This window comes from Megachile rotundata, chromosome 9, assembly GCF_050947335.1.
Source record: "Megachile rotundata isolate GNS110a chromosome 9, iyMegRotu1, whole genome shotgun sequence".
Classification (NCBI taxonomy): Eukaryota; Metazoa; Arthropoda; class Insecta; order Hymenoptera; family Megachilidae; genus Megachile; species Megachile rotundata.
The window spans coordinates 10252840-10278416 of NC_134991.1; the positions used below are offsets into that span (position 1 = coordinate 10252840).

Below are 25577 nucleotides of genomic sequence, written 5' to 3' on the forward strand. Positions count from 1 at the left end.
GTCAATGTGAATTTTTTGGATTGGAATACATTTTGATAAGTTTTTGTTATGGATATGTTAAGAGGATTGAAACTGTTTAAGACTGTTATGAAAAATGTAATGGTTAGTATTTGATTACTTTGTGATCTAGTTATCACTTGAATTCTTTTAGGCTAACTTTAGATATATTTTGTACAATTTGTGTCTGATTGTTCCCGTAGTATATTATAATTAAACAACCTATTGTTGCTTGTATTGTTTACAAGCGTCTCTGATAGTTTCTTGAATAATTTTTATAGATTCAACGTTTTTAGTGTGTATTAAACAAATATACCTGTAACATCATTATTGAAAAATATATCACTTTTGAAAAAAATGAGAATTTAGTGTAACTGGTACCTATTTAAAAATTCACAGGTCTAGTGTGAAACGATACATTTATTTATTTCACGAGTCCTAATAATTTAAACAGACACTGTATTGCCTGAGAGGTGAAGTAATATTGAAGTGATTGTGTTAATAGAATGAAATAGAATTTGATATGTATCAATTATGTGTGTCATTTCATAGTATCATTGTCGACTTTTGTTCTTTTCCTTTTCTCTAACCTGTTCCTTAATTAACCCCCTGACATATGAGTTGTATTACGCTTGCTTTTATGATAATTTTTGTTTCATCGATATTTTCTAAGTGATAGTTCTAATATACTTTGTTATTTTGTAATTAACATATAAATATGATCAGAAGAAAAGTATATACATTTACTGATAAATTAAATGAAATTATATATTACAATCGTTGATAATTTTCCATATTTTAGTTAAGAAATAAATAACATTCGTATTAGTTAAAAATTAAGCATGGAAAGTATTTCTATTTAAATTAAAAATTTAGATATGACTATTAATCGCCATAATAAAACAAAACGTATTGAATATTTTAGTTAAATACTTCATATGCTATTCACATGTGGACGACTGAAAAATTTTGCATTTCTGTAATTGAACTAATTATGTATCGTTTGAATAGAGAGAACAGAAGAAATCTATTATAAAATCCTGAATATTTGCTAAAATATTGTTGATCATTTTACTGCATGATCGGTTAATATATTATTAAGTTATGTTAACAAATTATATTCCGATATGTGATATTGTGCAAACATACATTTAATACGTCCAATCATTTTGGAATTCTAAAATTAATTAAAGACACCAATTTTTACAACATGCGCGCAAACATTATATTTGACAGGTACAACATAATTAAATAACCCAGTTTATTTAGAATTTTAATTATCTCAAAATAATACTCATTTTACAGTAACTTCGTAATGGATAACAGTTTGTGTTGCAAACAATTCTTCAACAAATATTTAACAAGTCGATTGTTATACCATGCTTTTCATGACGGAAAGATATGCCATAGACGCTTTTATTATCTATAACAAAAACGAATAAATCTGAAATATTGTTGTAAATTGTATGTAGTCAAAATTGAACACTTACAACGCCAAAGGTTTCTAACGAAAATACGTAAAATTTGCCTGCGGTTAAATACAATGGCTTCTGCGATCGAGCAATGCAAAACATTAAAGACCTCACATATTTATCCGGTAAATTATACCAATTTGTGAAATAACAAGCCGCCTGTATTTCACTGCTCTGAAAGCGTAATAAAGTATATCAGCCTATTGTGTTATTAGATAAGTTTTTCAATACATGTTCTTCAGAATTTTTAAAGTTATTCTTTACATTAGAAAATTTTTCATACTGTATTAAAATGGACTCTTAAAATTGCAATTTTTGTAAAACTTATATTAAAATAAATAGTTGTTAATTGTTATTAATAACAATTGATTAAAATTGTTAATATAAGTTCATGGTAAATTATTTTATTCCCAATAAAGCAATTTTTACTAGTGTTTTATTTATAAATAATTGATCGATTACCTCATTGATTAAACACTCTCCCAAAAAACAATAGCAAAATGCTAACAACACGACAGCACAAGAATAAATGATGAAATGCACAGTATTCATATCTTCGCCAGATTCGCTGGTCTACAAAATAAAGTTTCATGATTTTATTTAGCAATTTACAACATACAACACAAAAGAAACATTTCTTGTTAATAAGAATATTAAACGACGAGTGTAAAGAATATATGAAACGTTACCATCAATAACTGATATACCACGATGCATAAAGAGAATATTAATCCCAGAGTTTGCACAAACATGAGGGAACTAAATGTCTCGGATAAAACATTCGCCAATCTGCAATTGAATTAACGATAATTATATACGTCACTATTTCATCCTGATTTTTTCGATTTTTAATAACTGTAGAACTTTAAAAAGTTTGACTTAAAGCTAATTAAAAAATCTCTGATCGCTAATTATTTATGCGTAACTGAATAGAAAGTTCAATTATTTATTTTTTATTTCAACCATGTTAACACCTTGCATTAAAAATAACTGAATATTCATTTTTTTTTCAATAACAAAATGTTCAATTTTTTTTTTGCATTTTAACCAGGTTAACACCTTGCACTACTTGGTCGAATTTAATTTGTTTCACTACTGCATTGGTACTTCAGTTGTGATCAATTTTATTCAAATTTTTAATACGCAATTTGGAGTTCCAATGCAATTATTTGTTTAGTCAACAATTGACAGCAAATTAATATAGCATTTCAACTTTCTTTAAGTGTTTTAACATTGTAGCTGTGATTAATTAGATCTGTCTTACGCACCTGACGAGCAAATCATAGTGCAAGACGTTAATGTATTTTGTACTTCTTTTTTGTTCAATTATTCAACTATATTGATCACTTGTAACCCGAATCGTTACTATAGTTTAAGCTTACGGTATTTGAGACAAACGACAATATTGATTAATATTATTATTGAAAATATTACGTTGGATTAAACGTTATTAAAATTTAACCTAAATCTAAAACAACCCTAATTTTATACCCTGAGTAATATAACTTATTGTTATGTTTTTTATTTGTTATAACCAAATTTTATTCGTTTCTCGTTAAATTATATTTCTAACCAAATACAAATGATATAAATTTAATTTTTATAGCAAATGCCCTATTTGCACGATGCTAGCTGTCTATAAGAGTCAATATACTGACATAATTTTCTACTATATCTTCCTGTTCATATTCGCTATGTTTCACCTGAGAAGTTCGGTATGCCGTTCAACGAGTATCTTCATCTTCGGAAAGTATATTTGGGGTTCGAGATCGATACTTCTAACTCGTTGACTGAGAATCGAAAGTTGGCTACAAATGTGAAACGTTAACGTCACCAGAAGACTGTCTGCGCCAGTTGCACCGATTGTTAACATCATGCTGACTGGTATCAAATAAACACAGAAGAGAGCGTACGTACGCATTTCCGTCACTTCGTAAATGTGGTTCACTTTCATCGGTAACTCGTAAGGAAGTGTACAATTTACGAATTCTGTAAATTAATGAAGAACAATTAATTCGTACGTGATTCACAAAACAAATTGTTCTTTACTATAAACTTCAATTTTGGAATTTTTGTCTCGGTTAAATGCTACAGAAAATTGTTCAACTCAATTTAATGTAATTACTTGTAAAATTATAACAAAATTTACTTATGCAATAAAATCTGTAAAGTATATTGCCTGAAAATAACAATAAATATCTCTGCAAAATAAAGAGACGATCACGAAGCTATTTCACGCGTGAAATATTTGAAATGAACCTTTCAGTACGTGTCCCTTCGTGCGACTTTTCTCCTACCTTAAATCCTCATCTCATCGAGGCACACATTTTTAAGAAAGAATAAAAATCGATTTATTTATGCTGTAATACACGACTTGTTATAAAAAGGGCAGAGGCAGAAGTGTAGAAACGACAGTGCGGAGTACATAAATTCGCATTTGTTCGCTGGCGAACGAAGAGGCGCTCGAAACGGTTGCAAAAAAGAGTCGCGTCGTCGGTGGTCGTACAAAATCTTCGACAAACTGTGACAGCCTCATAAAACTCGATCGTTTGTGTATCGTGAAGGAAGTAACTGTCGCCTTGAAACATCATAAACCTGCATACGCCAACTAACTGTACGCGTGCGATCATGCGGATACGGATATTGAATGCATTTTCTGGATCCAGGCGATAAGGTCTGCATTAAAGTACTGATTTATCATACTTGTGGGTCCGTGACGCGTCGGTAATGCCGAAGAGTTTAATAAAACCAGCACTTTTACTGCTTTCTTCGATCTACGAAATTCCGGATATGAGCCACGTTCACGTTTTAATGAAACCACCGGTTGACGTTTAAACGCTGAAATCAAGTTCTCAAAAGGGGGCCACGTCAGGTGTTATACACCCCATTTTAATAAAATACATCTGATATGTTGGCGAGTGAGAAATACACCGGTATTCGCGGTATATTTCCCCCCAAAAATATGCCAATATCTGATACGAATGTTATTGTAAGTTTTGTTACACTATTTTACAGTTATAACGGAAATGTAGTTTCGAAAATTATTTTTGGCTTGGGAACAGTTTTTACTATTAGAAGTAGTTTTAAATGTAAGAAATCGAACATTGCAACTGGATATTTCGTAACTTTTTTAAAAACATTTTGATATGCAGAACATATAAAAACTGATTATATATTTAATTTATTATTGATACTGTATAATGAAATATTATTATATGCAAAGTCAGTGATGAACTTTTGATACATTAATTTATTATTTTCTGTCACAGAAGTGTTCTGTTTATGTGAATAACGCAGATAAAATGACAGTATACGAAATTACAATTCATTAATGTTAATTTGTAAACAAAAATACGTATAATTAAAACTATACTGTAAATACAGTCATACTACTATATTACTATAAAATTTTGAAATGCTATAAAGCTTAGTTAATTCAATAATACAGATAACTTAATGCAATATAATTTTCTCATAAGCCATGAAATTTCAAAATCCCTGAGTGTGAAGGTTTAAAAATTTCTAAATCCCAGGGTATTCAAATTTAATAGCATTAGAATACCCAAACCGCAAAATTCCAAAGCGTCAAAGTACCAAAACCACAAAGTTCAAAACCAAAAATATCAATGTTACAAAATTTTAAACTGTGATTTCTGCAAGCCCAAAAATTCCAAAAAAGTTTTCAAGTTCCAAAGTTCTAAAGTTCCAAAATCCCAATACTTTACACCTCGAACTCCGAAATTTTCAAAGTCCCTAGTCCAAAAATTCCAGTTTCGAAAACGATAATTTGTCGCAAATGTCTCAATTGTAACGTATAATTTAACAACAAAAAGATCGAATAAAGCAGTAGAATAAAAAAATAACATTGCACTAAAAAGTTTCACATTTCAACATCACGCACCAAAAATCAACTGGTAATGACATCCCTTCAGATCCTATAGAAATGTTAGCTGTGGCTCTGAAGCTTCGATTACAAAATAAAAACGAGATATTAAAACATTATTTATCGTGCCAAACTAGAAAAAAATTTGCAAAAAGTGTGTGAAAACTTGAAAAAATATAGAGACACGTGAGTTCGAAGAGACACGACGTGAGAGGGAGCTGGTCTCGTTTGGTTTAACCGGTTAACCTAGAAAGTCCCGATCGCGAATCGAATCGCGAACACTTACGCGACAAAAAGCAGCCGACGACTGGCTTCGTGTAGAACAACGTGGGTACGAAGAACAAAGACAGGGCCGACGAGGTGGAAAATAACGTGGCGGCCACGTTGTACCACACCGCTGTCTGTCGTTCCTCCTGCGTCTGATACAATCCTTGCTCGACGTCCCTTTTCACGAGTGCCAGCAAAGGTAAGACAAGATGCATGTTCAACCGAAACATCACGGCCTTCAGCACTATCAAGATGGTCGGGAACGATAGCGTGATATTTTTCAGCGACCTCTCAAGGTCGTGGATGTTCTGCAGCAACGTCACTATCTCCAGCCAAGTGAAGATCACGACGTACGTAATGTAGAAGAAAAATTGTACGTCGTTGCGATTTTCCGGCCACAGACCCGATAAGCTGAGCAGACGTTTGCTCCACGAGAGCACGTTCTCATCGAAGAACGATTCTATAGTCAACGATATCGGTTTCTTCATGCTGGTGAACGTGATCGTTTAGCTCGTTGCTTTTGTTTCAAAGGTGTTGCGAAATCTTTCTGGTTTGACACGTTAAATTCCATGGAAAGACCACATATGATCAAATTTTCTTAACGCGTTCATTTCTACGGAAAATATCTGTGTCCACTGAAGAATGCGGTAATGTGAACTATTTGCTTGGAAAGTACCCTTCAATGGAACACTCTTCAATAAAATGTGATGTAGAAAAATAAATGAATATATTAGGCTTTGAAAAATTTGAATGAAATTTATAGTAACTATCGTTGGTAATCGTTGATGGCACTCATGTTAATTTTAACAAAAGAAAATGTACGAAAATTTTGTATATTGTAAAAATTAAAAGAGTAATATGGAACAATAGTTCGGATGAGAATTGCAACTTCCTATGGAATTCAACGTGTTAAATATTAAATATTTCGTAATTTTTATGTTTAAGATTACATAAATGCTATAAATTTAAAAAGGTTAGTATTTTCACAGTTGATTTTTTCACTTTCTAAGATATAATTCCTGAGAAGTAGAAATAGTTGATCATATATATTTCAATAGTTGAAATAATTAGTCACTGAAGTAAAAACGTATGCTCAATACAAAGAAATGCATAATCTTGCATAATGTATCTTCGGTTTACGTACTACCGAATTTATATCGATATTTTATTTTGCAAAATATAATACGTTACTTGTTTCGATTTTTCCTGAAAAAAATATCCATGATTCCTATCGACAGTAGATACGAGACTGCAGTTAAGTTGGAACGTGCAAATTCGCGAAGAACACCCCTCGAATCCCCATAGCTTTTCAATCGATAGTAGTTCTGCATTAATGAGTAATTACACATTCTTCATCGTTTTTGTCGGGCGGGTGCAAAGTAACGTCACGCCATCGGCGCGAATTGCTTCGATAGTAGCAGTTTTCGTCGTGAACAATTTTGCATACGTTATCAACTGTGTCCAAGTTTCCTTTATTTTGGAACATACGTGTAGCACTGCGAAGAGTGTACGTGAAGTTTTGGCAAAAAATTTCAAAGTGCAATTATTACTTTGTTCACAGTTCGAAGAATAAGAAGTTTAGTTCCACTCAGTGAGAACATTTGAAAATCGTTTCGTTGCATTCAGACTGTGATTCAGCGACGAACGAATCACTTCAGAGGGTATTTTTGACAACTACTTGTTCTTTACAGTGAATTTAGGATTTGCTGTAAAACAAATAACTGTAACTTAAAATACATTGAACATTAATTATTAATTTTAACTATTACAGTTACTTTTAGTAGCTATAACATGTTGCCGTCGAAAAGTGTGTCAACTTATTGTTGAAATGAAAGAATTGTATACATCACTTTATTTGGAAAACTAAAATATGGAAAAATTAAATTGAAGAAGAATCAGCACAAGCTTTATCATATCGTATTTCTTGAATAAACATAACAACGCAAAAATTTTATTTTTAATCTTCAGTCTCCACTACTTATCTCTACTATTACTTTCAGAAGTCTATTTCAAACTTCAAAATTACGTATACACCCAAGATTAGTTTTCTTCGCCGCAGACAATACGTACTCTTCAAGATACAAGTTCATTCAAATACGTATCGGCTTGTTCTATTATTTTTGCTCGACAAATGTAAAGTATCAACTCGAATCAAAGAGGTCTAACTATACGCTTGAGATCAATTGAAATTGTGGTAAGTATAATCGATCGTTATAAATCAGAATAGAATTCCGATCGCGAAATGCACAAGGAATCCTCGTTCGAGGACGATCAAGAGCGCGTGTGCGCGACGGTGGCGGTGGAGCTTGCAACGGACTACCGAATGCAACCAGTGTCATGCAGTCGTTGCACCGAGTGCACGTGAAGAAGATTGTTTCATGCGAAGGAAAACACGGAAATCCGTGGAGAACAGGGGCGCGAGATCACTTTGAACATCCTACGGGAACTGGAGATATTCTCCATTCGAAATGAGGTACAAACGGATCGGTGTAATCGGCGCGTTTCTGATCGCGATTGTATGCCTGCTATCAGGCCTCATGTACTATTTTAATCAAGGTACGTCACTTGTACTGATCGCTGCTAATGATTTTATTTAATTTGTTTATTTAGTTTTGGATGATCGATACAATGAGATACTTTGAAAAACTTTTTGTAATTTAGAAAGTAACCAGGATGGAAGCTTTTTTGTATTGTTTTTTGTGCTTTATGTTTTTAATGAATGGGCAATGCAACGCGTGGCAATATATTGCATGAGTGATATAATAGCGATATAACACGCGGTGATAGAACGCGTGGCAATAAAGAGCGGTAGTATAAGTATGGCAATATAACGAACGGCTATATACAGCGCGGTAATACAACGCGTGGTAATATAATGAGTGACGGTGTGTCACGTCGCGATACAAAACGTGGCGATATATTGCAAGAGTGATGTAATGCATGACAGTATAATGCATAGCAACATAACGCACAGTAGTACAATATAGAGCAATATAACGCGAGGTAATACAACGCGTAGCAATATAACGCGAGGTTATACAACGCGTGACGGTATGTCACGTGCTAATACAACATGCGATGATATAATTCATAGCGATATACAGCATTTGCAGTGTAATACGCGTCAATTAATTCATGGTGATATAGTACGCGGTAATACACCGTGCGGTGACATAAGGTAAGTAATACAACACGTACCGATATAACGTGCGGAAACAGAACGCGTGGCGATATAACGCGCGGTAATAGAACGCGTGGCAATATACCGAGCAACAGTATGAAGCGTGGCTATAAGCACATGATTATACAACGATATAGCACGTGACAATGCAACAACACGTAGATATACGACTTATGGCAATACAACGCGAGATGATATAACACGTGTCAATATGCTTAAGAAAAATAAAATATTAAAATAGTAAACTGCATATTGATATTATATATATGATATAATACTATCGTTACTTTCTTTTAATTTATTTTAGTCGCGCTTGACAAAAAATTGAATTATCAATATAATTTTAATTTGAACTGATAAATGCATAATATACATTATCGAAATAATATTTGAACAATTTCAAGGAGTATTGTCTTGACCACTTCGAACAGTACCATATTTGAAAAAGTTTATTTCTAACCGTACAAAGTACATTTTTTACTACAAATATTTTTTATAAAGATAAATGCACGAAAAATATGCACGGATTTTACTACGAATAAATATGGATGCGTCTATATGTACGAATTACAGTGTAAATTGCACATATTTTACTGCACTTAACGAGGGTTATTTATTCCCATTAAGATTGCGCAAGAAAGAAAGTAACGAGCCAACTAGGAAAGAGCAAAAATGAAGAAATTAAATCGTTAATCAACCAAAGCAGAGATGCAATTTAAATTATCGTCCCTTTGTGACTTCACGATAAATTTGCGAATATTTTCTTGCAGTGAGGGAGATAATATCAAGGACTTTTGATAATAATTGTAAAAAATAAACATTATCATTAAACAAATGTTTCCGTAATTTCAGATACTTGTCCTGTGGGAACATTTCTCTGTTTCAACACTACTATATGTTTACCCCAAAGAAATTGGTGCGATCAAGAAACGCAATGTCCTTTCGGCGAGGACGAACAGAGTTGCTGTACGTTTATCATCTAATATTATATTTAAATGTTCATTTGAATAATTACATAATTTTATTTAATTTAATGCCCTTTAATTTCTGTTTCGAACAATCAGTAAAGCAGTTCCCAGACTTTCTAGAGACTTTTCAAATTTCTAACTTATCATATTCTTCAATTTTCAAATTTCTAACTTGTCATATTTTTGAACTTTCAAATTTCCTCAAATTTTCAAATAATCTTTTTCTAAATTCTTAAACAATAAAATTTCCAAATATACAATTTTCTACAAAAGAAGGAATCGGAAACGAAAGAAGTTTTTTACCAACCCAACAAATAACCATCGATGGATCTTTTTACACTTACACTTCTTCATTCTAACATTCGTGTAATCGGTAATGATTACATTGAACATTTGTTCAAAAATGAGTCTTACCTCTACAGAAGTGTGCTTCTGCATGGTGGTGTTTCTGCGTCGCCAGACATTTGAAACACTATGCATTAATAATATTTAATTAATACGGTTAATTAAATATTCGATATTCAATACTATAACACACTCATTAAAATATAACGAATACTCAGTTTATGTTCCCTGCATTCAATCATATTTTTCAATTACCGCACCATGAAACCTGAATATAGGATTTTAAAAAAGTACGTTCAAAATAATTTTCTGTCTCGAAGAGCTTATCCAGGGCTCGTAATTTAAAAACAGCAATAAAATCTAATTGGTCAAGAACTGGATAAGGAATTTGCGAAATTTTATTGCGGTGATAAATTAAGGGAGAAAATGAAAAAAAAAAGTAATTGGCGGGTTTAAAAAGATCCACCGATAGCTACGCGTGTGTTAAATTGAAAATTTAGTTGCAACGTTTGACACTTTTACATTCTTCTCGCATTGTGCCAATGCACGGTATCGTAAAAGAATGTTTCTTTGTACCCAGATGATTATCACGGTGTATTGGACTGGTTTGGCAGCGACAGAGATTCCGTAAGGGATGCAGTAAGAGAATCCGTTTGCGGTAATGCAACATAATTTATATAACGAGGAAACACCGTATCGAATTGCAAGAATAATAAAGAGGCGATATAAAATGAACGTTGCAAAAGACTGGACAAAAATTATGACTTTGTGTTCCTTTTTTTATAGATGCTACTAACATTACCGTTGGATGCATGTACGTGAAGTGCCGCGCAACCTGTGAGAGATACACGGAAATACCGCAGAACCTATCTTCCGAAATTACCTCCATGTACGTATTATTTAATATTCAGTAATCGAATATTACACGCGACAGATTAATACATAGGCTGAATTATTTCGCATTAACGTTATTCACAATTATTCAGATTGGTTATTAAACTTTTGCCAAAGAGTAGGGATAGAGGCGACACTATGGGTGGCGCTTTTGATGTTCGGAAAATACCGTCACTTTAAATTGTACAAAAGAACGAGAAATTTAAATCAAGTGAATCTAACTTCATGTCAACCTCTAATAATTAAAAATCCATTTGTCGTGAATTTTTTCCACATTACTAATATTAGTCTTGGAAATATTTACATCAATTTGGCAATATTGAAAAGTTGAAAGAGAAAGACATACTAAAATGATTACTCTGCACAATATATTTTAACTCCTTGCATTATTTCGACGAGTTTGACTCGTGACGCACTCGTATATCAGCTGTGATTAACTTAACTCGAATTTTTAATACGCCTCAATTTGGAGTTCAAGCCCAATTATAATTTGCGTAGTCAACAATTGCATAATAACAGATTGAAATAACATTCCAACTTTCTTTGTCTGTTTTAATATTGTAACTGTAATTAGTTCTGATTGACGCTCCTGAGAAATGAATCATAGAGTAAGGGGTTAAATATATATTTCAGAAATGATTATTGCAAATAACTTATGCGGAAATGACAAAATATCACTAGAAAATACAGATGTTACAGAGAAACGACAAAATGTTTATTACAAATAAGATAGCTGTGCTTATGCAAGTTTAAACCGTTCTTTACCGACGGCCATGTTTGCACACTATGCACATGCGCATTTTGAAATACCGCGTCGAAATTGTACCCTCATCACCGATTCATTGTACATGGACACTTAAATTGGTCGTGTTCTTTATCTCTCTAAAATATAGTTTCCTTTTTGAATGTCGCCTCTTGTATTCTTACTCTTTGCCTTTGCACTCAAAGGTAGTTTTGCTGTTGGCAAATAACAATTCTAAAATATTTTACTCACAAATTTGATGAATTTTTCTGAAGTTATCATTTCTTTGCCATTAGTTTCTACCGGTGTCTCTATCTTCATACACCACGCGTATGGAACAGTAGATTTATATAAAAAATACCTATTTCATATTTTTGAGTTAAACCAAATATTGAGTGTGTGTCGCCTTCCGAGTACAAAGAGTTAAGCCGCTTGCATTCGGAGAGATTATTAAAAAATTTTAAATGTCGCTTTAAAAAGGACAGTCGAATGCAAAAGGTTAATACATATAAATTCACAACTACTCACATTTACTATCGACAATATATATTCATAATTAATGTTTGCATAATGTATACTGTTCGTAACAGTAATAAACACATGAGAAGGTTTTCAAGTCAAATTATGTCATTTGTTAGAATTTGCGGAAGTGATTGTTGGACACTCATTTGGTATTCTGAGATTGTACAGTTGGATGCATTAGAAATTTAAATTTTGTTCCTCATTTTGGGTCATACCACGAGAGGAAATTATCCAGAGGAGTGGATAAGCAGTAAACGTCCTGGTAATGGATAATGCTTCAGCATTCTGTACACGAAACTCGGACAATTAAATCGAATGACGTTGAGTAACAAAATTTTTAGACTAATAAATGCAATAGCTAATGTAAACTATAGTTACTGCTATAAATTCTTAGACATGTATTCGTTATCATTTATTGTTATCATTTATGTACGTATGTCATTTATTTAGCGAAACAAGTCTGTTTCATGTGAACATATGAACGTATGATATAAACGTATCATATTCATTATGAACGCAATACCTCTTTCGAGTGAAATATTTGTTTGAAGCATTGTTTTCTATTATAAAAATGGGTAGGTAATTCAGGTGACTGTTTTAAAATGCATCCTTATACCGAATGTTCTTACGAATGTGAATTGATGTATATATTTCTAATTTTCTTTTTTTTTATATTGAAATAATAACGTATTTTTTAGGACACTATACGATAGTTCGATTAAGCACGTGCCAATGGGTGCCTTCGCAGCGTATCCCGAAATTCGCATTTTGTAAGTTTTCAGCAATTTTATCATTATTGCATAATTTTTTTAAGATTGAGTGTATTGTATGTGAAGTTTCATATTTGGAAATTTGGTAGACATTTTACTGCCTTTCATTCGAAAATTCTTGCAATAAACAGTTCCAAAAATCTAAATTTTTAAATCATCAAGTTTTAAAATTTTCAAATTACCACATTTCTATATATTCAACTTCAAATTCCCAAATTTTCGAATTACAAATTCCCAACTTGTCAAATCTTCTCAGTCTTTAATTTTCGAAATTTACAACTATTCAAGTTCTCAAGTTGACATTTTCAAATGACTAAATTTCTAAATTCCCGTATTTTCTATTTTTCACAAATCTGAATCTTATTTTCAAATTCTAAAATTTCCAAATCCCCAAATTTCCGAACGCTAATTAAAAAATTCCTATACTCCACCTACTGGCTCTGATGTGTTCCCTTGCATACAACATTCACGGATAGCAAAAAAGTATTTTTCTTTTAGGTATCTCGACAGCACTGGTATAAGTGTAATAGATAAAGGCGCTTTCACTAATTTAACCAAATTAATCTGGCTGTGAGTATAATAATTGAATCTTTCAAAAAAAATGACACGAATAAGGACAATTTAGAGATAAAGGATAACATATCTAACGTATAATTTGTGAACAGAGCTTTGGACCATAATGAGATCAGGGAATTACTACCAGGACACTTTGCTGGTTTAATTAACTTGGAATCTCTCAGAGCAAATAAGAACAAAATCGCTGTGGCGGACTTCTCAGATTTAGAAGGAAGCAATACTCTGCAGTTTATGTAAGTATCTTGATTTAAGTTTGAATCTAGTGCATTGTATCTTGTATCTTGATCCAATTACTACCTATTAGATCTAGCACATTGTATCTTGGTTTAATATATTGTTTCTTGTATTCTAACCTAGTATATTGTATTTAGATATGGTTTCTTGATCTAGTATATTGTATTTAGATATGGTTTTTTGATCTAGTATATTGTACTTAGATATTGTTTTTTGTATTTTCAATTTTGATCTAGTAGAATATACAAGAACTATCGAAACATTAAGTTCTACACACTACAAAATTGTGTCTATACATCAATTATTTTTTTAATTTTATTTTTTTCCAAGAGGTGATTCTCAACAGGTACCACTACATTCTTCAAACAAAATTAATTTTTAACGAAAGTAATAGCGACATCAAATTTGACCTCATTTTGTATTCTTTTTCGAATTTAATTCATAAATATATTTCCATACCTAATAACTTTTCTATTTTGCATGTTCATAGAAATTTAAACGAAAACCAATTGACTTCGAAAACACTGAAATTGCCATATTTACCGGCGCTAAATGAAATGTAAGTTTTATATTCCAGTTTCTTTGTATTTAAAGTAGAAGGACTCTTTAGTATTCGGTACTAGTTCGGTAATATTTTAGATTACTGGATGAAAATAATTTTGAATCGATACCTGGCACGCTGTTCGCTGGATGCCCAGCATTACAATTACTGTACGTACGTAAGTAAATCGAAACAGAAATTGAACTCTCATATCTAACACAATCATTTATCATCAATATTATTTACTAAACTTTCTTTATTTACTAAAAGAAAATTTGCCTTAGAATGTTATGTACTATTATAAATGGAGAAAAATTAACTGTAGTATATTATTAATTGATTGAATTTGAAAACATTTCATAACTACTGAATATTGAATACTTGAATAAATTTATAATGCAAGTTACAATTAGTCTGAGTGTTTGATGTCTGAGTTTGAATTAATCTGAATCATTGTTAATCCTATGTGTAGAAATAGGATATATTAGAGTTTTAATTCATATAACATTTTATTAGTATGAGAGCTAAAGCTTGATTTATAGAACATAAATTAATTGCTCTTTTAAGTTCGTTGTTGGTTTTGAAGTTCTAATTCGCAAAAAAACGAAATCACAAGGTCTAAGAAATATATTCTCATATTCGTCTTGTAAGAAATCTTCAAATAGTTACCATATTCTTTTCTCAAATCTCCAATTCATTTTTTAATTGGTCTAAACTTGCATCTTTCACATCTTTCTTATTTTTCCTTTATTTCTCTGTAACTTTATATATTATTTTTATTTTTTATTCTTAACAATATAACTATATATTTTAATATACTACAAAAGGAGTAGATACATCTTGGCAAAGGTATAAAAATACATGCATCATTACCAACAAACATATGGTTATTCTATCACAAATTTGTTAATAAATTTCACATAAATACAAGAGTAGTTAATAAATTTCACAATCACGGAATGGAGTTTATTTCTGACAGAAAATCTGCGTAATCCTAATAGTAGCTAATTAATCTTACATACTGAATGTTCAGGAGTATGCAGAAGAACAAGATAAAGACAATCGAGGCAGATACCTTCCGAAATCTGGAGCAACTGATCGAACTGTAAGTTCTTGGACCCAGTACAACAATTCGCCACGTAAACACCGAAATTACGTCCGATTATTTATCGTTTCAACGCCTAAAACTTGCCCTTTCAGTAATTTGGCGTTCAACAACATAACGACCGTCCCGTTGAATGTGTTCCAGCCGTTAAAAAATCTGACCAGGCTGTAAGTATATACGAGAGGTACACGAGTATTCGCATAAATTGTAACGTTACACGTCTTAAGCTACGCGCGTGCTTCCAACATATTTACCCGATATTTACCGTCGAACAAGCCGTTAGAAAAGCAAACGAGAGAAACGTCACGTATAACCCCGGTGTTAAAACTTTTATTTATTGTGCCAGCACGTACGAAAATAAGGCGGATACAAATGGACGCGTCATAACCATGTTTCATGCCAGGATTAAGCGAATCCGAGAAGAATTACCGCGATTTATTTAAACCTTGTCGATATTTTTTTCGATCGTTAACGCAGATACTTGTAAGAAATCGGAAAAAAGAAACAATAGGGTGTGATGTTATGAAATAAGACTGAATTACAAAATTTTCTTTTGGGGGTTTTCAAGAAGTTTAGATTTTGCAAGTGTGGGAATCTAAGGATATGGAGATTTAGTAATTTGGCAATCCAGCAATTTTGGGATCTAAGAATTTGGGGATATAGGGATTTAAAGATGCTAGAATTTGGGGGTTTAGGGATTTGGAGATGTAGAAATTGGGGGATGTAGAGATTTAGAGATGTAAGCATTTGAAGATATAGAGATTTGGAGAGGTGGGAATTTAGGGACGTATGAATTTGGAGATGTAAGGATTTTGGGATGTAGAGATTTAGAGATGGAGAGAATTGGGTATGTAGAGATTTGGGGATGTAGGAATTTGGGAATATAGGAATTTGGGGATATAGGAATTTGGGGATATAGGGATTTGGAGTTGTAGTAATTTGGGGATATAGGGATTTGGAGTTGTAGTAATTTGGGGATATAGGGATTTGGAATTGTAGTAATTTGGGGATGTAGAGATTTAGAGATGTAAGCATTTGAAGATATAGAGATTTGGAGACGTGGGAATTTAGGGACGTATGAATTTGGAGATGTAAGGATTTTGGGATGTAGAGATTTAGAGATGGAGAGAATTGGGTATGTAGAGATTTGGGGATGTAGGAATTTGGGAATATAGGAATTTGGGGATGCAGATATTTGCAAATGTAGAAATTTGGGGATATAGGGATTTGGAGTTGTAGTAATTTGGGGATATAGGAATTTGGAATTGTAGTAATTTGGGGATGTAGAGATTTGACAATGTTGGAATTTGAAAATGTGGGAATTGGAGGATGTTGGGATTTAAGGATGTAGAAATTTGGATATGTAGGAATGTGGAAATATAGAGATTTTGGGATGCAGGGATTTGGTGATGTAGAAGTTTAGGCATGAAGTAATTTGAAGATGTAGAATGTACAGATATAGGAATTTGTAGATGTAGACATCTACCAGTGTACGAATTTCAAGATTTGTAAATTTAGAAACCTGAAAATATGGGGGTTCAGAGATTCAGGGACGCAGAAATTAGGAAATTTAGAAATTCCAGAATTTAAGCACTTTGGAAGGAAAATAGTCTCTTGTGTCAGTGACAGATTTGGTACACGAAAAGCAAGAAACGCAAAAATTCAACTACTTACTGAAAAGGCTACTACCCCCAGTTACTGACATAATGTAGACGCTTCGTTAGACCTGATATTGTCAGTACTATTTTCTTATACAGATAATAAGCAATGTTTCTAATCGTTATATTAAATTTTGCTAATAGTAATTTACTAATAATCCAATATTTTCTAACACAATTCTCAAATGTTTCGACGGTTACAGACAATTGGGTTACAATGGTCTGCACAATTTACCGATGGCGGTGCTGAGTCCTTTGACAAAACTTTACTCCCTGTGAGTTTTGTGAAAAATTTTCTTCGATAATTTCTGTTTTACGTAAATGATTTTTTATTAGAGTGTAACTTTCAGCGACCTCGAGGGCATCAATTTGGACATTCTGGAGAAAAACGCGTTCGACGTATTCGGGCAATTGGACTTTGTGTGAGTAGATTAGACTGGAATGTGTTAGACAGATTTCTTTTGGTAATTTGCTTGATGTCTCCGAAATACAAAGTGTAGTCCTTTAAACGTGTTTTTTAATTTTCGATTTTAAAAAGTATATGAACTTATTGTTACAAATTTTCAGCGTTTGAATTCATGGAAATTCACTATTAACTTTTGGAAGTATTGAATGAAAATTTCTAAATTTATAATGCATCAAGTTTTGGTATCTTCTAATTTCCATATTTTCAAATTTAAAAATTCCTAAATTATAAAATTTCCATCTCGAGTTCTCTAATTTTTACATTTGTAAGCTCTGAAATGTCTAAGTTCAAGAACTTTCACCTCGAATTCCCTAATTTCCAAGTTTCCAAACTTCCAAATTCCAAAATTTCTAAATTATTTAGAATTTCCATGTCAAATTCCCTAATTTTCAAATTTTCCAATTTCAATATTCCTAGATTCCGAAATTTCGTTCTCCAATTCCCGATTTTCCTAATTCTACGAAATTTTTAAATTCCTAAGTTCTGAAATTTCCATCTCAAATTCTTTAATTTTCAAATGTTTAAATACCCATACATTAACACATCTCCATTTAATAACAAACACCGTTTCAGGTATTTCAAGAAGTTTCACTACTGCGCAACCTACGCGCCGAAAGCAAAACGGTGTAGACCTACCAGTGACGGTAAGAGAATTTAATTAGAGAAAAAAATAATATAATTTTTCTTACCTAGCATAATTATTATGTAGTTTTCGATGACTATGCTCATTTACTTGACCCACAAGCAACACACATTCCTTGCTTGACGATGATTGATTCGAACGTCGCGGTTTGTGAATAAAAAGAATTCAAAGAGTTACGATTTATTACTGTTATTCACTTACATGGCTTCTGCGTTCATTCTGTTCTCGGTTAACATATATTATAGCTTTGTTATTAATTCGTCAAATATTTTACTTAATGAAGCATCTATCAGGTCATCAAGAATGAAATTTGTAGTTAATATTATTTGATAGCTACATTGACATTGGTTTCATATTTTAGTGTTCTTTTTTTTTCTTGGAAAGTTAGTTTTGACTGACGCACTTGACAAATAAATCATAGTGTAAGAGATTAATTTTTCGCACAGTCTACAATGCCATAGTTCCACATAAAAATTCATACTTCTTATAAGATGTTTACAGAGACACATCTTGTCTATTTAAAAAAATCATTGTAAACTATGAAAAATATTTTAAAACATTTTTCAAAAATTAAATTCGCGCTATTACATACATCCTTCTGCACTAATACATAATTTCTGTGTACGTGTTTATTATCGAGTTATTTGTTAATTAATTCTTTCTCAGGTGTTTCATCATTGTCACATTTACTCGACAAGACTTTACTACGAGCAGCAGTGTGGGTAATATCATGCGTTACTTGTATGGGCAATGTGTTGGTTCTTTGGGGAAGAATCACCGCCAAGGATGAGAATCGTGTACTAACGATTATCATTAGGAATTTGGCTGGTTAGAGTGCTGAGTATATTTCTGATATGTTTAATCTCTGTATCTTTGCATAATTTTCAGCAATTTATTTGCAAGTGGCTCTTTCATACATAAAAATATTAATTTACCGATTTAGTGATTTCTTTCTTACTTTGAATGGTTCAGTAATGATTATCTTTGTAATTGCAAATTGCTTAGTTTTGATCTTTCGTTTAAAAGCTTTGTCAGAATTTGTTAGACAAAATTTGTTATAAATTACAATTGATAAAATATCTACGCAAGATTTACAGAGGTATATAAAATATTTCTACATACACTTACTTTTAGTGTACAACAGTATTATCACACGTGTATGATATTATAAATAACTGTAGAACAACTGTACACCTTATAGAACAAGGTTGTATATATATATTTGTATAACAAGAATAGTCAAAGGTTAGAAAGCTAAATATAAAAACGGATAACGATAGCAATGTCGATCATAAATCGTTCGATTTCTATAAATATTGTATAAGAATCTAATCATTCCACAGTATCCGACATGTTGATGGGGATATATCTATTGATAATCGCCCTGGCTGATATGATATTCCGCGACAATTACAACCAAGTTGCCAGTTCATGGATGTCTTCTTGGTCATGTACACTCGTGGGGATCTTGGCAATGACATCTTTGGAGGTATGCCATATCTGCTATTGTCTTCTATTAACACATATATCATAATATATGAATTTTATTTAATTTTATGATGTCTAATGATAAATCATAATACTCCACCTTTCTTTCAATTTTGATCTTAATCGTATCAAGCTAAACAGATACAACTGAACTCCTACTATTTAATGTTTGCTGATTTAATTAATTCATCAAATATGATAAATTATATGCTTTTTTATTCAACTCTTCATTGTATGTTGCTATTGTTCAACTTAGACCTGAGGTAGATAATTAAAAAAAAGAAATTATCACAATTAATCCCTTTGATGTACTATGACGAGTCTCAGTAGACACACTCACGGTTTAAATGTGACAAACCTTACTAAAATATTTAATACTCTTCAACTTGAAATTTAGGTTGATTAGAAATTGAAATAATAATTTGTATAGCCAAGGATCGCTGAATATAAAATTCTCTTTGTTTTAATATTACAGCTACAAGTAGCTTTGACTAACTCATCTAACAAATAAATTGTATGGCAAGGGGTTAATATTTTAGAACGAATTCAATCCCTATTAAAATGTTGTAAATATATAATATCTGTGAGGCAAAATGATCATCATACCATTCCGCAATCTGGATATTTTTAAATTACCAAATTTCCATATTTATAAAATTCCCAAATCCTTAAATTCTGAAGTATCCACATTTGTAACTCATCAGAATATCGATTCCCAAAATTCAAACTCCCAAATCCCTAAATTTTCAAGTATCCATATTTGTAACTCATCAGAATGTCAATTCCCAAAATTCAAACTTCCAAATCCCTAAATTTTCAAATGTTCACATTTCTATATCGTCCAAACACCGAATTTCCCAAAATGAAACTCCTGCCCTCCCAAAAATTAAATTCCTAATTATAATAAATTTCTAAGCGATCACACTGTTATATTACCTATGTCTACGAATAAATAGAGTACTTTATTCGCAGCGGTCTACTAATGCTCGTAAAGTGTGCATTTCACCGTAAACTTTCCATAGTAATAGAGCACTAACTCGATCGAAGTAGATATTTGTTAAAAGGTCGACGGTTCGTTAACACGGTGAAATAAAATCAACTTGTCAAGGTTTCAGTATTGATCCTGTCATTCATGTCCCTGGAGCGATATATGCTAATCGCGGCACCACTCAAAGGTCACCGTACAATGACACCGCAAACGGCATCCGCGTCAATGATCATCATTTGGATCATAGGAATTACTCTTGCTCTTGTACCAGGTTCGTCTCTTCTTATTTCTCGACCAACCACGGCTGTATGAATCCTGATAATATCTAATAAGCTGTCAAGATGTTCAGCTACCTGTTAACCCGTCAGTTATGATAACGTAATCTGAACTCGACTCCCCTGCCTTCTTTTATTGCTTCGCGAATCGCTCCAACCTTTGTTCCTCGACTGTGCAACTGTCGATTTTCATTTCTCGATTCAAGGTTGTAACAAGACGTTAAGGGTCAACTCTGGTATTCGATATACTCTAGTATACTCCAGTATTCCGAGTAGGATTTTTAGTGATTCTGGCGGAAAAGTAATAAGCTTCGGCAATCCTTGTTTATTTGAAGCTGGAAGAGACAAGGTTAGTAATTTGATTTCTAAAAATGTACAAAAATGCGACATTGCCAGGATTTTAAAGCCGAGAAGCAATATTCTGACACAATTTCTTTTGTGTCTTCGTAAAATAAAGTTGATTATTGGATGAGAAATATATGATGCGTTATTCGCAAACTGCCATCGTCGTTCTTGTAGCATACTATAAACAGCTGCACCTAGTTGCAGCTGAATTTTGCTTTATTTTCTTATGCATATATACATTCAGCTTTAATGTGGATATTAATTGAACGCGGAACTCGATGCAATCGATTTATGACTCTATTTAACTGAACAATGAAAAAGGAAAATTACATGTTGCTTAATTAGTTTCTATGACTGCTCTATATAATGAAAAGAAAGAAGTAGGTTCTTCTTTTTTTCATCTTGAGACGTCCTTTCAATAGATATACACATATGTATACATATATACATACATAACAGTATATAAGCACATACCAGTATATACACATTATACACATACATTTGTATACGGAAGATATACACATATTAATTTGAAACCCATCATAGGAACCGATTTTTTAAAGACTTATATAAGAGCTTTTATCTGTAATTAATTACTTGTTAATTGGGTACAGGAATGAAATTTTGAAGAAATAAACATAGGATATGCCGCATTCATTTATCAAAAGGATGATAACACTTTCATCTTTTTCTTATGACAGAAAAATAGATTTTGTTCGTGGTTTTCGCGTTTCAAGTCACTGTGGATTGAAGCTTATCAATTTTTCACTAGAAACCCTGAAAATTTTTAAAAATAATATTCGGAGTAATGCGTTACCAGAGTTGATTCTTAAATATTGTTTAAACCTTGCTTTATTTTTCGAGATAGTTATAAAAATAATGTTGTCATTATAATATTTGAGATTAATATTTTTATCGTTGTTGTTTTCGTTTCGGTAATCTAATTTCAACTCGGAAAGTGATTCACTGGCGAAGCAGTACGAGGTTTTACGGCGTAAATGGAATGTGTTTCCCTCTGCACATTGACGATCCGTATTTAATTGGATGGGAATATTCAGCATTCATCTTCTTGGGATTGAATCTTACCGGGTACGTTGTAATGTATTTACACGTTAATTGCCACGGTTGTTAAAATAATGAGTTATGAACGTCGACTTCATTATGGTATTTCTAAATTTACAAATTTCTATGTACCTAAACTTCTGAGTTCAGATATCCTCGGATTAGAATGTTTCGAATTCCTAAATTTCTAAATTCACTAATTTTCAAGTTTTCAAATTTTCCAATTTTTTTATAGTTTTGAGTTTCTTAATTTCTAATTTTTCTAAACTATTCAATTTCTTAAATTTCTCATATCCTCCACTTTTTTAAATCCCAAATCCCTAAATTCCCACATTTTCAAATTCCTAAATTTCTAAATTTGAAAATTCCTAAATCCCCAAATTTTCCAATTTGGAAATTCCTAAATTCTCGAGTTCCCAGATTTTTTAACTTTCATATTCTTAAATTGCCACATATTCAGATTTCCAAATTTCTATATTATCGAGTGTTAAAATTTCCAGATTTCCAAATTCTTATATTCTCAAGTGTCAAAATTCCCAGATTTCCCAATTCCTATATTCTCAAGTGTCAAAATTCCCAGATTCCAAAATTCCCAAACTTCCAAATTCCTAAATTTCCGTATTTCTAAATACCTCATTTCTCATATATTCAAATTTCCAAATTCTGAAACTGCCACATTCCCAAATTTCCCCGCCAGTTCCAAAATCCCAACAAATCCCCCTAATCAAGTTTCAAAATCATTGACTTCAAAACCCGGAAAAAATATGCTTCACCGTCCCTCGTTAGTACTCCACGAGTACCTAAGATACCATAACTTAGAACTTGAATAAGTAACTGATGGCATCCTATGTAATTATTATAGTTTCCAGATGTCTTACTACATATATCCATTTCCACCGTGGCAGTTAACATGTTAATGTGCACAGAGTGCTTGACTACGATCCACTGATATATAATTAACTCCAAACTAAGCATAAAATCGTGTAATTTATAGGTTGATAACGATTGGATACGTTTATGCGGGCATGTTTGTAAGCATTTGGAAAACAAGACACGCTTGTTCCTTGTCTGTTGGCGATTCAGAATTTGCCTTAAGGTTTTTCTTGATCGTATTAACGGACGCGGCTTGTTGGGCACCGATCATCATTCTCAAGATTAGAGCTATGATGAATTATCCTATTCCAGGTGAGCGTTGAAAACTAACGGATTTCACGGTGAACTCATTTTTCGTTTGTTTCTATGCTTAAAACCAATCTGTTCAACTTTCAACAAGTTAATTTATTTTATTCGGTGATATGATTGTAATAGGATATGTACCTTATAAACCTACCGGCGTATAATGCTCACTTATTTTCAAATTAACAAAGTCAAGAAATAAATAAATAATCAAATACATAAATTCCTTATCTTGATTAAATTATATTTAGATACTATTAATTGCATATATTATTTATATTTTCTTCCGAGTAAAAAGATGATCAAATCGATCTCATATTTCTAAGAAGCTAATAGTTTAGCTTAAAATGTTTAAGAGTGGCTTTTTAAACATTTTATACGAAAGGGATTACTGTTCTTGACAAGGGGAGAAAAACTTCGGCGTTCAAAGCAATTTTAAACGAAACAATCATAGGTATTTTGAATAATAATTTTGATGGTATTAATATAATATGCTTATGTTTTAGCGGATCTTCATGCCTGGGTGGTGGTTTTCATACTTCCTGTAAACAGCGCAGTTAATCCGTTATTATACACATTTACCACCCCTAAATTTCGAGAAAGATTAAGCGATGGATGGTTTGGAAAAGTACGCGATTATGTGACCAGGAAACCTTCTACCGAAAGTATGTATATTTAGTACATAACATCTATAAAAATTCTACATAATTTTACTTCCTCTTCCTAAAATTTTATTGCACGTTTAAAATTAACTTGACCAATTTTCTGCAATCTCCTGTAACTTCCTCCTATTCCTGTTTATCAAACGCTGCTATTGTTTAAATTTGTCTTATAGAACTGAAACTTTCTATCTTCGATAAGATTCTGCTATTCACCAAATATTGTTACAGACTCTCACGGATCCACGTCGATGAGCAGCAAAAATATAATGCTGTCTCTATCAAGCGGAAATAACTGCGAAAATAAGATACCTCCCCTGCTTGCATTCAACAGCGAGAAGAACAAGGCTCAGAAACATGACCATATTTCATAAATGTCATAGAATTAGTTTTCTGTTGCTCAGAAATTCGAAAGGGCAATCTTGTTAATAGAGATTAACAAGATTAACTAGATTAAAAATTACGCTTTTCAACTCGTTACCCAAAAATTACGTAAATCAAATTAAGATTAGAACTTTAGATAGATAAGTTTTACATATGATATTAGTATACGAATACTCTACTGTTACAGTATTATATATTATATCCAGACAATTATCGTAAGAGAAACATTCTTTCATAGTTGAATAAAATTTGTGATAAACGATTACACTGAATATATCTACGTTCAAGTCTATTTATCTCACAGACGTAAATATAAAAATGAACCTCTGTTAAACCGTTCTGACAGACAAATTGCATTAACATAACTGAATAAAGTTCGCAATCATCAGTTACACAAATTCGCCGTCCCTATGATTGATTCAACTCATGGACAAATGTATACACTTACGTGTAACGTTTGATTTCTCGAAAATTAATTAAAGAAAGCAAGCAAACATTCCGCGAACATTACATAATGTATCTGCCGAAGGAACACAGTGAAACTTTACGTAAATCCTGATACCTCGTCAATTATTTCCGTAGAAAAATAACTGTTTGGAAACGTGAACCATTAATAATCCAATCAACTTAGACATCGGCTGAATATCTCGCAATGATTATCTTCTATTAAACTCATCGAAATCATGTTTCATATGAATGCAGTCGAAAGTGAAGTTTTATTGTGTGGGTGGTATTGAGACGTTGCAGATTCGGAAGGGTTGTAATTTCCGAATTTCATAATTTCTAAATATATAGATTTTTAGTGTTCTAGTTTATGAATTCCTAGATCTGTACATTTTCTAATTATTCAAACTCGTAAATTTTTTTGAGAAATCCCAAATTTCCAAATTTTCTAGTTGTTATTTTCAAATATTCATAATACCCAATTTTCAAGTT

General features: G+C 32.1%; 2 protein-coding genes across 4 annotated transcripts; one reads left to right on the forward strand and one right to left on the reverse strand.

Annotated features, from left to right (window-relative positions):
• Positions 1-1086: 1086 nt before the first annotated feature.
• Positions 1087-15618, reverse strand: LOC100876328 (Odorant receptor 82a). Of its 2 annotated transcripts, none has more exons than XM_076535835.1 (7): positions 15468-15618; positions 5639-6166; positions 3173-3458; positions 2159-2258; positions 1932-2042; positions 1488-1643; positions 1087-1420 (listed from the first exon to the last, which is right to left on the reverse strand). In XM_076535835.1, the coding sequence occupies exons 2-7, from the start codon at positions 6105-6107 to the stop codon at positions 1370-1372; spliced, it is 1173 nt and encodes a 390-aa protein (XP_076391950.1). In that variant the 5' UTR covers positions 6108-6166; positions 15468-15618; the 3' UTR covers positions 1087-1369. The 2 variants fall into 2 exon arrangements, with proteins under 2 accessions (XP_076391950.1, XP_003706674.1); XM_003706626.3 differs by lacking the exon at positions 15468-15618 and adding an exon at positions 6811-6929.
• On the forward strand, positions 7922-25039 carry Lgr3 (Leucine-rich repeat-containing G protein-coupled receptor 3). 2 transcript variants are annotated; one of them, XM_076535832.1, is made up of 21 exons: positions 7922-8175; positions 9653-9766; positions 10694-10771; positions 10900-11002; positions 12970-13041; positions 13540-13611; positions 13707-13850; positions 14342-14410; positions 14491-14562; positions 15426-15497; positions 15593-15664; positions 17359-17430; positions 17506-17577; positions 18195-18265; positions 18931-19092; positions 19608-19753; positions 20861-21011; positions 22320-22449; positions 23417-23607; positions 24105-24263; positions 24489-25039. In XM_076535832.1, the coding sequence occupies exons 1-21, from the start codon at positions 8088-8090 to the stop codon at positions 24629-24631; spliced, it is 2253 nt and encodes a 750-aa protein (XP_076391947.1). In that variant the 5' UTR covers positions 7922-8087; the 3' UTR covers positions 24632-25039. The 2 variants fall into 2 exon arrangements, with proteins under 2 accessions (XP_076391947.1, XP_076391948.1); XM_076535833.1 differs by having other exon boundaries at positions 7933-8092.
• Positions 25040-25577: the final 538 nt, after the last annotated feature.

Excerpts from the sequence above, each read along its gene's own strand:
- LOC100876328 (XM_076535835.1), bottom strand. The coding sequence starts at position 6,107 with ATGAAGAAACCGATATCGTTGACTATAGAATCGTTCTTCGATGAGAAC. Across the intron at positions 3,459-5,638 it reads CGTCGGCTGCTTTTTGTCGC|AATTCGTAAATTGTACACTT; the intron begins GTAAGTGTTCGC and ends ATTAATTTACAG. Across the intron at positions 2,259-3,172 it reads CGGCATACCGAACTTCTCAG|ATTGGCGAATGTTTTATCCG; the intron begins GTGAAACATAGC and ends ATTCAATTGCAG.
- Lgr3 (XM_076535832.1), top strand. The coding sequence starts at position 8,088 with ATGAGGTACAAACGGATCGGTGTAATCGGCGCGTTTCTGATCGCGATT. Across the intron at positions 19,093-19,607 it reads TATCATTAGGAATTTGGCTG|TATCCGACATGTTGATGGGG; the intron begins GTTAGAGTGCTG and ends ATCATTCCACAG. Across the intron at positions 22,450-23,416 it reads TTGGGATTGAATCTTACCGG|GTTGATAACGATTGGATACG; the intron begins GTACGTTGTAAT and ends TGTAATTTATAG.